At 37.4% G+C, this 13,801-nt stretch overlaps 1 protein-coding gene across 4 annotated transcripts in view; it reads left to right on the top strand.

The window, feature by feature from the left end:
* LOC123832298 (phosphatidylinositol 3-kinase regulatory subunit gamma) overlaps positions 1-13,801 on the top strand; it is a 114,974-nt gene that overhangs the window by 82,870 nt on the left and 18,303 nt on the right. For all 4 annotated transcript variants that reach the window (XM_045859967.1, XM_045859966.1, XM_045859965.1 and 1 more), the window contains 4 exons: positions 2,317-2,497; positions 2,941-3,066; positions 8,692-8,834; positions 11,325-11,501. In XM_045859967.1, coding sequence (XP_045715923.1) covers positions 2,317-2,497; positions 2,941-3,066; positions 8,692-8,834; positions 11,325-11,501 — 627 coding nt within the window. The remainder of the gene's footprint in view (positions 1-2,316; positions 2,498-2,940; positions 3,067-8,691; positions 8,835-11,324; positions 11,502-13,801) is intronic.

The following is a 13,801-nucleotide window of genomic DNA, read 5'->3' as shown; positions in this document are numbered from 1 at the left end:
TAAATATATATTTTTTAAATATAGCCTTCATTTTCAATGAGTGACAGTTCCATTCTTCTAATTGCTTAAGATGAAAACCTTGAAATCATTTTGTCTTTTTCTCTCATACCCATATTTAGGCCATTAGCACATTCTGTCAGCTCTCACTTCAAAATACAGGGTCCAGTAGAAGTAATGCCTGCTTGAGTGTGGTTGGTAGGTTAATAATATGGGTGTAATAATTTATAGTTTTAATTTAAACATGTCATCTAGAATGTCATATGGTATGTGTGAGTCAAATACTGTTATATTACAGAATTGCATGCTTAGATTTTGTAAAAAGAGATTTTTGTAATAAAAAGGGGGTCATTATTTGTGCTGGACCGTGTCTATTCAGAATCCCACCATTTCTCAGTGTCTCCACTGCTATTACTTTGTTCAAGACATCCTCTTCTCTTGCTTAGATTATTCTAATAGTCTGCCTGCTGATCTTTTCACTTCTACCCTTGCCCACTTTGCATGGTCTCTTCTCAACCCAGCAGCTAGTGAGCCTTTTAAAACACAAGATAAATGATACCATTCTGCTTAGAACCCTCTTGTGTCTCCCCATCTCACTCAGTAAAAGCCAAAATCCTTACAATGGCCTATGGATTATTACATGATCTACACTCCTTTTACGTGTCTAACTTCATCTTCTACTACTCTCCCTTTTTCTAATTCAGCCCCAGCATCACTGGCCTCCTTGCTGTTTTTTTAATATGTCGAGCTTGCTTCTACCACAAGGGCTTTGCACTGTTGTTCCTTTCTGCCTGGAAAACTCTCCCTCCAGATATCTGCTGTGCTATCACTTAGTTTAGGACTCTGAACAGAGTGGTTTTCCCTGCTGTTGCATAAATAAAACAGCAGTTCCTTTACTCCCAGAACTGTCTCTTCCCTTTACTCTGTTTAATTTTTTTCCATAGGATTTATTACCATTTGATAGTTTATTTTTATGTTCTATCTTGAGAAATTCTTTATGCTCTTTATAAGCTTAAAGATGGAGGTATGTTCCTTATGCTTCTGAACTGTAAGTTCTATGAAAACATGGATTATGGATGGCTTGTTACTATATCCACCTACAGTCTTATAGTTCCTGGCACATAGTAGATGTTCAATAATTTTTTTGAATGAATGAGTGCCTTTTAACTTTGCTTTAGCAGAGACAGCAGCTTGCATTTATTGTGGGTATATGTGGGGTATACTCACCTATAAGAATTACATATGATTATGTGATCCTTTTAATGTACATTTTATAGGAATAATTTTTCATCTAAATACTTACCTTTGAAGCATTATTTAATTCAAATCAATCCATAAATTCAAACCTGTTGTATTTGAACTTTCATACAGATCCCAGTACCTCATTTATCATGTATAATAGCATGGCATAAATTAGAGACATATTTCCCCCTCATTAGGTCTGCATGCTGCTATAAGAAGGGTTGAATGGGAACTGTGCAGTACTTTGCTAAGATACAGTGATTCAACCTGATTTTGTTTTAGATTATACCTTAAAGGACTTAACAAAACATTGCCATTTTAAGCTTTGGTTATAAATTACCTTTTAAGGCACCATTGGATAGAACTCAATAAACAGAAGTGGTTAAAACTATTCAAGAATCAAATTACACTCATCTAATGTAAATGGCTCTTCCAAAGCTATACTTTGTAAAACAGCTGAATGACTTTGAATCATTTACATACTCCGTGGCCTAAAGAGTAATTTCCAAGAATTATAAGTAAATATAAAAGACAAAATAATGTCAGGTCTAGATAAATTACTCAGTCATAAATCATTCAAGCAGCTTAATTTTGTTTGGTCATTGACAATAAAACTTGGGGTGTTGTTGGTGATTGTGTGACAAATGTTTATCATCCCCCTTCATAAAGAGATAGATGCTTCTGCTTCCCTCTATAGATACACAGCCATGTAGCTCTGGGTCCTAAAGAGGTTGTTTCTGTTCTTCCTTAAAATATATTAATAGAATTTAAGTTAGATAATTCATTCAGAAAATAAACTAAAGATACAATACAGTATTTTTCTTAAGTGATTATATTGACCTTTAGTAAGTAAGATATTTATAGACAAAAGAAATAGTTGTAAAAATAGCATGATATTGTATATACTATTATACACATAATTTTATATATCTTTTTGCCTATTCCAGCCTCAACATAATAAAACATAATAAAACTTGTTTATTATGTGACATCAAACTTTTATATCTTCATATGAAAGTAGTACTTCAGTAGAATGCTGGGGAAAAAAATCTACCCTTGTTTTCTTATTGTTCACAGGAAGGGAGGCAATAATAAGTTAATAAAGATCTATCATCGAGATGGTAAATATGGCTTTTCTGATCCTCTGACATTTAATTCCGTGGTGGAGCTCATTAACCACTATCATCATGAATCTCTTGCTCAGTACAATCCCAAACTTGATGTGAAGCTGATGTACCCAGTGTCCAAATACCAACAGGTATGATTACAAAAGTTCTTGATAGCTATTTAGCAAGTCATTATTTAAGAGCCTCATTTGATTCTAATTCATCAGGCTTATCAGTTAAAAAAATCTACTTAAAAATTTCTATTGAAGATTTAAGAATTTTAGGACTTATTTTGTGGCAACTATTAATAACTTGTTGCATGTATTTATCAAGTATATAAATATACTTTTATTTATGTTTTCTATTTATACTTTATTAATTTTTAAGTTAATAATTTTTGTTGTGATATAAAGACTGATCTTAGTGTTAACAAAAGAATTTAGTGCATTTGCATGCTTGATGTTACTATAGTGACTTAAACTTACAGTAGAAATACAATTAAAAATAAATAGATAAAAAATTTAAAAAATAAGTAAATGTGAAAATTTATGTTAGAATTGTTAATATTCTTTATTTCTTTTGTTTGGCTGCATAGGATCAGTTGGTAAAAGAAGATAATATTGATGCAGTAGGTAAAAAACTACAGGAGTACCACTCTCAGTATCAGGAAAAGAGTAAAGAATATGACAGGCTATATGAAGAATATACCAGAACATCCCAGGTTAGTACAGTTTTGTTATTTAGGTCAGTAAGTATGCAGCATTACAGTTACATCAGATTTTCTTTAATTTGCCTGACATTCTTTAGTTGTCTTAATATCTTAAAGAGTCTTTTTGAGACTTTGATGATATAAATTTCTCTCCCATTCATAAATCACTATTTTATTGGTTGAGGATATATTTTATATCAGTATTAACTAGGATAAGGTTTGACTGCAAGTGACAAAAAATAACAAAAGAACAAAAGCTTCCACTAGACATTTATTTTTCTTTTATGTATAGGTAGTTCAGGCATTTTATGGCAACTCCAAAATCATTAGGGCCGAGGGTTCTTCTGTCTTGATACTTTTCTATCTGTGGATATGGCTTACTCCAATATCAGCCATGACAACTATATTCTAGCAAACAGGAGGGAAGAATAGGAAAGAGAAAGGAATATTTCCTATTTTTAAGGCTACTTGCTAGAAACACAAACTGCTTCCACTTTCCTCCCACTGGATAGACATGTCTACCAGATCATAGCTAAGCTGCAGGGGACGTGGAGGAAGTCTTTTAAAAAAAAAAAAAAAAGATTTTATTTATTTATTTTCAGGGAGAGGAAAAGGAAGGGAGAAAGAGAAGGAGAGAAACATCAATGTGTGGTCGCCCCTCATGTGACCCCTACTGGCAACCTGGCCCACAACCCAGGCATGTGCCCTGACTGGGAATTAAACTGGTGATCTTTTGGTTCACAGCCTGCACTCAATCCACTGAGTTATACCAGCCAGGGCAGAAAGTCTTCTATAACCATGAAAGAATGAGGAAGTTTGTGTTTACTGATTTTGAGTGATTTCTAAGATGTATTAAGTAAAAAATGCAAGCTATAGAAAAATGTATGTAATATCCTTTCATTCATGGTTTTAAAAAAGAGTAGAGGGTGTTACATGTGTACATGTTAAAAAACGTGGTCAGAATGTTTCTGGCCAGAAACTGATATATCCTCTGGGTAAGATCATTAAGACAGTAAGAGTCCAAAAGTAGAAAACTTACCCTTTATATATTCTTTATATATTTGATATATTCTTTCTGTGTGTATGTGTTACCTTCTTAAAATACATAAAACTAACTGAATTAGAATTCAGGAGATTTATTTCCTAATCCTGGCTATGTTAAAAATTGTTTATGTCCATTGAGAGAGTCTGTGTTTAAAGTTCCCATCTTTAAGTTGGAGATAAGGGCAACCCCAACTATATCTGAGTGAGTGTGTGTGGGAGAGAGGCAGAGAATCTGGTTTGAAAGTTCAGTATGATCATCCAAACATGTTTGTTGAATACTTAGGCTATGCATGACACTAATTCCCTAGTTGTAAGACCTCCATTCGATCAGGTTCAGGTGGTTCTGAATGATGGCTGTTCTGTAGTTTAGTTGTAATTTTGATGTGGTTGTGGGAGGAGGCCAGTACCCTATTTACCTGTGCTGCCATCTTGATGGGAAGTCTGGACCTCATTTCTTAAACTCTCTTCTCTCTGTACGCCAGTCACACTAGCCCCCTTGCTGTCCTGTGAATATACTAGACCTGTTTTCTCCCTTTGTGTATTTGTTCTGGCCGTTTCCTTGCCTGAAACACATCCCCTTAACCGCAGATAGACAGTCACCTGGCCAGCCCCCTCAGCTCCTTCAAGTCTTTGCTCAAATGTTGTCATCAAATAAGGCTTACCTGACAACTTTATTTCAAATTGTAACTCATATTCCAAATTTCGTTTCCCACTCTACTTCTTTTCATAATACTTGTTACCTACTAACAAACTGTACTTTATTTACTTACCATGTCTGTTATTTATTGCCTGTATAACCTCTTAAACCATAAGTTCCTAGAAGGTAGAAAAAAAATTTTTAAAGATTTTTTTTTGTTAGCCCTGGCTGGTGTAGCTCAGTGGATTGAGCACGGGCTGCGAACCAGAGCATCGCAGGTTCGATTCCCAGTCAGGGCACATGCCTGGGTTTCAGGCCAGGTCCCTAGTGGGGGCCATGTGAGAGGCAACCACACATTGATGTTTCTCTCTCTCTTTCTCCCTCTTTTCCCCTCTCTAAATAAGTAAAATCTTTTTTAAAAATTTAATTAAAAATATTTTTTAAAACTTATTTTTAGAGAGGTGAAGGGAAGGAAAAAGAAAGGGAGAGAAACATCAATGTATGGTTGCCTCTTGCATACCTCCTACTGGGGGACCTGGCCTGCAAACCAGGTATGTGTCCTAGACTGGAAATCGAACCAGCAACCCTTTGGTTTACAGGCAGGTACTCAGTTCACTGAGCCACACCAGCCAGGGTGAGGGCAGAAATTTTTATCTAAGCTTGTTCACTTATGTATCTCAAACACTTCAAATAGTACCTGGCGTAGAGTTAGTGTTCAATTATTTTTGAATGAATATATGGAAGGTAATGAACTAAAAGCACTCCACCCTTGGCAAGGGCATAGAGTCAGAGTCATGGTATGAAATGGAGTCTAGGGAGGGCTAACCCTCCTGTGGGTAGAGGCTAGAAAAAATGGCCACTGTCGCATGCAGCTTTGGCTTGGTATCGAGCTGTATTTCTGCTCTCGTGACTGGAGAAGGCAGAGAAAACCTCACATGCTGCGAACATGCTTAGTAATACTGGGGATTTCACAGCAGATTATGCGATCTGAGCAGCTGAAATGACACTGTATTCTGGACTTGGAATCCCTGGTTGGAGCATTGGGTGTGGGGGGTAGATGGAGGCAATCAAAAGGCCCCAAGTGGGTCGAATTTAGATGATGGCTAAATTTCTCTATGTGAGATTTCAGAGCAGGGACTGAGCACAGAAGAGCCACGGAGGCTTAAAGCTTTGGGAGGTGGAGAAGGAGAGGGAGGGATCCAGTGATTAGTAGTACAGGAGATATGTGGGGACAGTAAGTGTTAAAGAGAGATTAAAGAATTGACCTCCTCTGTTTATAGACCTCCTGTGTTACAGTGTTTATGAATATCGCAGACCTCCTCTCTATTTCTATGAAATATTAGGTAAAATCTAGATTGCTTTGATGTAAGTGAATTCTTCCCTGATAATGGGAAAGAGATGGTATATAAGTCAGAGTTGGCACAAGGGGTTAAGATGAAAAGATGGCATATGAGGATATTTGACATCTGGATTATATAAAATTAGGAGGAAGAGTGATAGGACTCAATGATGGATTGGGATAAGAGATGGGAATTTGGCAGTGAGATCACTGGTGGTCTTGGAAGGGCCTGTAGAATGGTGAGTACAGAAACCAGAATAGGGTGAGTTGGAGTGTGAATGAGAGATGAGGAAAGAGAGCCATATAAACACCTTTTTCAAGAAGCTTAACTGTGACTGGGAGAGAATTTAGGGTTTGGGAATTTTTTTCAGAGTGGTGTAACTAGAACTTGTTTGTATGTTGATGAGAAGGAACCATTAGACTGGGAGAGTTAATGATGTCAGAGGGGCTGGCTGATGTGATGGATGAAGTACTTGAGAAAGGAAGCAGAGGTGTTATCCAGAACACAAGTAAAATAAGGAGAAGGAAGAAAAGGGGATGGATAGGTTTATAGTTTTGGTGGTAGGCATAGTGGCATTGTTTATGGGGAAGCTGCTGCTTTGGCAGTGATACGAAAAACCTTTCTGTTTGCTGCCCCACCAACACCTATACCAGTGTTAGTAAACTCTAGTTAATGGTGTTTTCTTTGAACATACAGGACCAGTGCTTTGTAGGTAATTTTTTAATCTTACAAGGGAGTCAAGACCCTTCACTGTAATTTCCAAATTGTAGAATTTATAGCTAAATATGTAGATATGGGCATTTCAGTATGTTTACTGTATTTTTTGAGATAGGTATGATATAACCCCAACAATATGGAACATCATAAATGTTTGAGCTTCCCTTATCAGCCAATCCCCTTATGTTCCAACCCTACTGAACAATTGCTTATTCCTGAACATACCCTATTATTTCATGTCCATGCCATGCGATGCCTCTATATACAATGCTGAATTTTCCCCACCCCAATTCTTTAAGACCTAGCACACATACTGCCTTCTCCATGAAGCCTCTGTAAAGCTAATTCACCCCACTTGATTTCCTCTACCATGACATAAAACAAAACCTATTAAATATTAAAGTTTAGAAATCTATTTCACCTGTATATTACAAATCCTCTTCTTTATCACCACTTAGTACTTTCTGTATAGTGGGTTTTCAATAATCATTTGTTGAGATTAATAAACACCGGATACTTGAGGAACTATCTAATAAGCACCAAACTTTAAAAATTGTAAACATCCAGGATAGTAATGCTAAAGTCTACAGAAGCCCTCAGAGCTCATTGAAATGTATGGGACTACCTACCTTACTGCTGAAAGGCTTAGTCTGTTGGGCTTTGTTCTATGAAGTTTGTAGTTTTTCATCTTACTCCACATCTGATTTTAGCAGCTATTCTTCTCCTTTTCATTTTCTGCTTTTAATCAGATTAATCTGATGATGAATCTATTTGGAAAACTACATGCTTTAGAAATGAAAGTAAGAATAATTAGACTTTATAGGGTTCTTCTGGGAATAAGGCTTTGCATGTTGGTGTATGGACTCCTGATTTGTTCACTCACTCCTTCAGCATCTTCTGGGGGTCAGCAGTACAATAGGTGCAAAGGCAGAACTTCATCCTTGTCTTCAAGCTGTTTAGGGTTAATCCCTCTTAGCAGCACAGAGGCAGTGGTTCTCAGCTATACTTCAGCTAATAGCTCTTTTATTTTAGAGTTTGAATGATGCATTTTGCATATAAGTAATAAGAGTAGGAATTAAATAAAGGGTCTTGTTTTCAGCCCAGCGGTTTTCAACCAGTGTACCACATGAATTTTTACATATTTATTTTTTAATCCTCACTTGAGGATGTTTATTGATTTTAGAGAGAGAGGATATGTTTACTGATTTTATTGATTTGAGAGAGAGAGAGAAGGAGATATTGATTGGTTGCCTCCCATACATTCCCTGGCTGGACATTGAATCTGCAACCTAGGTAGGTGTTCTGATAGGGAATCTAACTTGCAACCTTTTGGTGCATAGGGAACGATGTTCCAACCAACTGAGCCACCTGGCTGGACTACGAGAATTTTAAAAACATGTACTACCTGACTATTTAGTCAAGGGCACTGACCTCTTTTCTCTTAGATGGTCAAATAAAAAAAATGACAGCCGTGGCTGGTGTGGCTCAGTGGATTGAGTGCCGGCCTGTGAACCAAAGGGTCACCCACTCAATTCCCAGTCAGGGCACATGCCTGGGTTGCGGGCCAGGTCCCCAGTTGAGGGTGTGTGAGAGGCAACCACACATTGATACTTCTCTTCATTTCTTTTTCCTTCCCTTCCCCTCTCTCTCTAAAAAATAAATAAATAAAATCTTTTAAAAAATGGTAACAGCAAATACAATAATAGCTGTCCAGTGTGACTGAATCAAAATTATACCTATTTTTTGGTGTGCCACAGAATTTTAGTAATTTATGTGTGCCATGAGATGAAAAAAGTTGAAAATTGCTGTTTTAAACTTCTAAATTGTCTTACATGGAATAGTAACAAAATTATAAAACAAAGAAATGAAGTGTATGTCGTTCCTTTTTCTCTCTTATAGGAAATACAGATGAAGCGGACTGCAATTGAAGCTTTTAATGAAACAATTAAAATATTTGAGGAGCAGTGTCACACACAGGAACAGTATCGCAAAGAATACATTGAGCGATTTCGTAGAGAGGGGAATGAAAAGGAAATTGAACGGTAAATCCACCCAATACCTCCAAGAACATCAGTGAGACAAGACGTCCTTTCTTCCCCAGTAATCTCTGCTTTAACTCCTCAAACTTCACAGTCCTTCCATATGGAAATACTTGCTGTTCCCACCAGTGGCACCAAACTGTACCTCCTCTCTTCTGCATTCTTTCTCCATTCTCCTAAATGTTAACTCCTGCTCACCTTGTAGAACTCAGCTTAGACATGACTTTCTCTAGAAAATCCTCCGACTCCCTCAACTGATACGGGGGCTTTTTGTCTCTACCCCTGCAGTACCTGGTCCTGATCTCTAATGTAACGTTTACTGAATGCCCCTCTCTTAGCTGCAGGCTTGTTGAAAGTAAAGATGTTGTCTTATTTTTGCTGATAGTTATAGCACCTGTTATGGTTCTGGAGAGTGCATAGTGGTACTCATTGAATATTTGTTGAACTGAAAATCAACAGCAGGAGTCCCAGAATAAACTGGAGGTGGAACAAGACCGTGGGCAGGAATGGCAGCCTGCCTATCACAGGCAACTGTAGTCTTTGTGATCATCAGGTTAAAAGATGGTGAGGGCCTGAACCAGAGCAGGAAAGGAGGTGGAGTTAATGGAAGTGCTGAGGACTTGAGGCCTGAGCAGCAATGATAGCTGTAGGATAAGTCAAAGATCATTTCTATTGACTAAGGGATATGAGTCACTAAGGGGTGGTCTTATCCACCTAAATAGAGTATGTAAGGCAAGTTTAGAGTTGGAACCAATGGGTTTGAGCTTCCTGTGAGAACCCAAATGGAGTTGCTGAAAGTCTATTGGATTTGGAATTCAGTACAGAAAAGATTTGGGAGGCATAAGTGTGTAGGTGATGACAGATGCTAAAAATAAGATTACACGGAGCAAATGAGCAGCATGAGAAGTATTGGTTCGGGCAACCAAAAGGGTATTGTAAGAGCAAATTTAGTGGAATAGTGGAAGACTGAGCCAGATAACAGTGGGTTGAGGAATGAAGAAGTGGATAACAAATAAAAATGAATCCTATGCAAGGGAAAAGCAAAATTATTTCTCATGTTAGCACTGAAGTGTCAGTGAACTTCTGTGTGCTAAAAAATAGGGCTTAGTGCTGTGAGGCAGTATAGCTTAATGGTTGAAACCAGGGGCTTGAATTCTGTGTTGAATATTTACTAGCTGTGCGACCTTGGTTGAGTTACTTAACTCTTCGAGCCTGTTTTCTGCTCTGTAAGCTGTGGATAATACCTTGTTGAAATGCTTTGAGAATTAAGGGATACACACATACATATTCATGATACAGAAGGGCATGTGTGTGAGTGTATCTTGGCATATGGTATCAATAAATGACAATTATTAATAATGAAGAAATAGAAAAGAACTTGTAGTTTAGTTGCAAAGGGAGGTAAAGTAACATGATGATGTTTTAATTGTAATGTAAAACCACATACTGAATGACAAATGAGTGGTGTGGACAATTGTTGCCTTAAGGATTCAGAGCACAGCAAAACTTTGTGTGCTAGGAAGCTTATAGCCATTATGTACTGACTACTTACTAAGATGTGTCAGGCATTGTTTAGTCCTTTACATGTATTACCACACCACATTTAATGTACACAGTAACCCAGTGAAGTAGGTACTGTTTAAGTACCTGTTTTAAACGGAAGAGGAAATGAAAGCACAGAGAAGTTAAATAACTTGCCCATAGCCACACAGTAAGTAGCAGGCCAGAGATTTAAACTTAGGCAAGCTGACTGCAAAGCCATTGCTTTTAACTGCTATATTATGTTATCTTTTGATATCATACATACAGCTTCACTTTTTCAGTCATGACTTGATTCGAAGCCTAAACAAGGTCATCAGGATTCTCTTTTATACTCTTGTCTTTTGGTTCCATTTTCCTCTGTGTTGGCTTTATCCTCAGGCAGGCTTCTCTATGAGATGGCAGAATAGCAGCCAGGAGTCTTAGAATCACGTACATATTCATAATTTAGCAATCCCAGTGGAAAGATCTCTGTTTATTATAGTTCTAGCAATAGCCTGGAATTGACTCTCATTAGTCAGTTGGGGTCTTATTGCTGTTCCTGAACCAGCAGTCACTGTAGCCTGAGGGTATGGATAGGATGGAATGGAATACTTATTTCCTTTTTATTGAATTTATTGGGGTGACACTGGTTAACAAAATTATACAGGTTTTAGGCACACAGTTCTATAATACATCATGTGTACGTGTATTGTGTGTTCACCACCCCAAGTTGGAATGGAATACTTTCATTGTCCAGGCTGGGTTGTGTGGCTCTTCACCCCTGAATCTGAGATGGGTCAAGGAACCCATCAGGCACCATCAGGGGGCTATTATAAGTAGAGTGGGTATGGATGTGGGCCAGGTAAAAACAGTAGATGTTGACCGCACTTAAAATATTAGGGTTGTGCTCACTCTATAGAATGTCTCTGTTTGGTTCCTGTTTTACCTTTAACATATCAAATATTTTCACAGAATTATGATGAATTACGACAAATTGAAATCACGGCTGGGAGAGATTCATGATAGCAAAATGCGTCTAGAGCAGGATTTGAAGAAACAAGCTTTGGACAACCGGGAAATAGATAAAAAAATGAACAGTATCAAACCTGACTTGATCCAGCTACGCAAGATCCGCGATCAACACCTTGTGTAAGTAGTGCCGCCTTGTATGGGAGGGAACCACCAGCACCAGGTTACTATTAGCACTAGAAACTTTAGAGGTAGAAGAACAGATCTGTAATTGAGAACTAGACAGTGAAGTTGTAAGACTGTAGAGAAGCATTCTTGTTAGTAGTAGGGGTACCAGCGTTCACCTAAAATCAATGTGTGGGAGCAAAGTAGGACTCTAAGCCATACAAATAAATGCCTTGGAAGTCTTGGGGTGGCTGTGGCATGAATAGAATGATGTAGCTTAAAAAATAGAGAGTAACATTTGCCTAAAACACAAAAACCAGAATCTTTGGTAATATAGAAATAGAAATTATTCCTCAGGGGAATAGGCAAAGACACTAGTACTACAGGCTTATAGATAAGTATACAGAATAATCTACTGAAGGGATTTTATTTTTAAGAAGTGCAATTCTATATTTAAGTAACAGAAATGTGTCAGTAGCAGACATGAAAGATAATTTTATCTGAGAAGTGGAATCCAACTTTTTAATATTATGGAAAACTATATGATTTAGCTAGATACAGGGATATTATTCAAATATATAGATTGAAAGATATACCGTGTTTTGCCATGTATAATGTGCACTTTTTTGCCCACATTTTTGGAGGGAAAAATAAGAGTGTGCATTATACGTGGGTAGTACTAATTCTGTATCTATATAAATGTTTTTAATTATTTCATTTATGCTTATGCATTAAAAGTGTAACTATAGAAAGCAATAATGATACCCATGTGCAAAATAATACCCTGGAATATGATAATCAGTTTTGTTTCTAAAAATAAATAAATAAATAAATAAATAATTGAATTAAAAAATTAAAACAAGCCCTGGCTGGTATGACTTAGTGGATTGAGGGCCAGCCTGCGAACTAGGCAGTCACTGGTTCGGTTCCCAGTCAGGGCACATGTCTGGGTTGCAGGCCAGGTCCCCAGTTGGTGCACTAGAGGCAATCACACACTGATGTTTCTCTCCCCCTCTCCCTCCCTTCCCCTCTCTAATAAATAAATACATAAATTAATAAATTAATAAAAGACTTTTTTCCTGAAAGTTTGGGCCAAAAAGGCATTATACATGGCAAAATACGGTATTGAACAAATTATGTGGAGTATGTTTTTAAGACAAATGACTGTTTGAAAGGGAAAAATCTAAGAGAAAGCAAAATATATTAGGTTTAATTCTAGGTAAGGAATAGATTGTTACAAAATATGTTTATGGGTCTCAGGCACATAAAACAATTCAGCTCAAACTCCTGGCAGGAGAAGATGGAGTAAAGACCTCTGTGTTTTCCATAGACATCAGGCTTTCTTTGTGTGAGAAAGGGAGAAGGAATAAAACACAAGCTTAGAAGTTGGAACAGTGGCTGTTGAGTTTCAGTAGAGGATAATTTAAGGTGATTATTTTGGGGCCAATTACAACTACATTATGCCAGGTGGTTTTTAGTGCACTCTTGTCTAGAGATCATTTCCATTTGCTAATATGGCACCAAAAAAAGTTAAGCAAGTACATATAGCATCCGGAAGAGCTTTGGAAACAAGGCAAGGAGATGCCCTTGTCTAAAATCAGGGTGTGTGTGCTCTTGGAATACTCACATGGTTCTGGTCACATAATGAAGCTGAAGAAATGCCCAAGAAGTCTTTGCCATGGACCAAAGGATTGAATAGAAGCACTTCTTTGCTCTGGAAAGCAATGATATTTAGAAATAAACCATCCCAAAGAGTGTGAGTAAGTGTGGCAAACTAGAACTTAAAAAGTTTCTTTAATGAGTTAAATAAGTTAAATATAAAAGTTTTGATAACGTCATGGATGATAAGTCATGACCTACTAGTAAAGACAATTAGGAGGTTTAGGGAGACGCAGACAAGTCCTACCTCTTCTGGAAGGGTTGTTTCAGGGAGGATAGTGCAGTTTCTAACAAAGACAATACTAGGCTTGGTGGACTGGATCTGTTCCAGTGCTGGGATTGTCCAGTCAGTCCTGAAGGAGACTGGTTGTAAAATGTGTGCTGCACACTGAGTATGATCTCTCGTTGGTTCTGTTTTGAAGTTGGAGTAGGTTGGAATTCTGCAGTACCTAATTACAGATTGTCATTAGTTCATCAAGCCCCCTTTGGGTGTGGCCTTTTTCCTGACTTCCCACTGCATAACCTACAAGGATTCTGTGAGATTCTCTGCTAGCATCCCAGTGTACTGTTCCTAGGATATTCTTGAGAGCTTAAATATAGAACCTCTTTCTTAAACATAGAATAAAATTTTCTTAAATATAAAATCCTTTAAAATT

The sequence above is a fragment of the Phyllostomus hastatus genome, unplaced genomic scaffold, assembly GCF_019186645.2.
Source record: "Phyllostomus hastatus isolate PE091 unplaced genomic scaffold, TTU_PhHast_1.1 phas_scaffold_182, whole genome shotgun sequence".
Lineage (NCBI taxonomy): Eukaryota > Metazoa > Chordata > Mammalia > Chiroptera > Phyllostomidae > Phyllostomus > Phyllostomus hastatus.
Note: the sequence above shows the minus strand (reverse complement) of the source record. Positions and strands in the feature narration are given on the sequence as shown.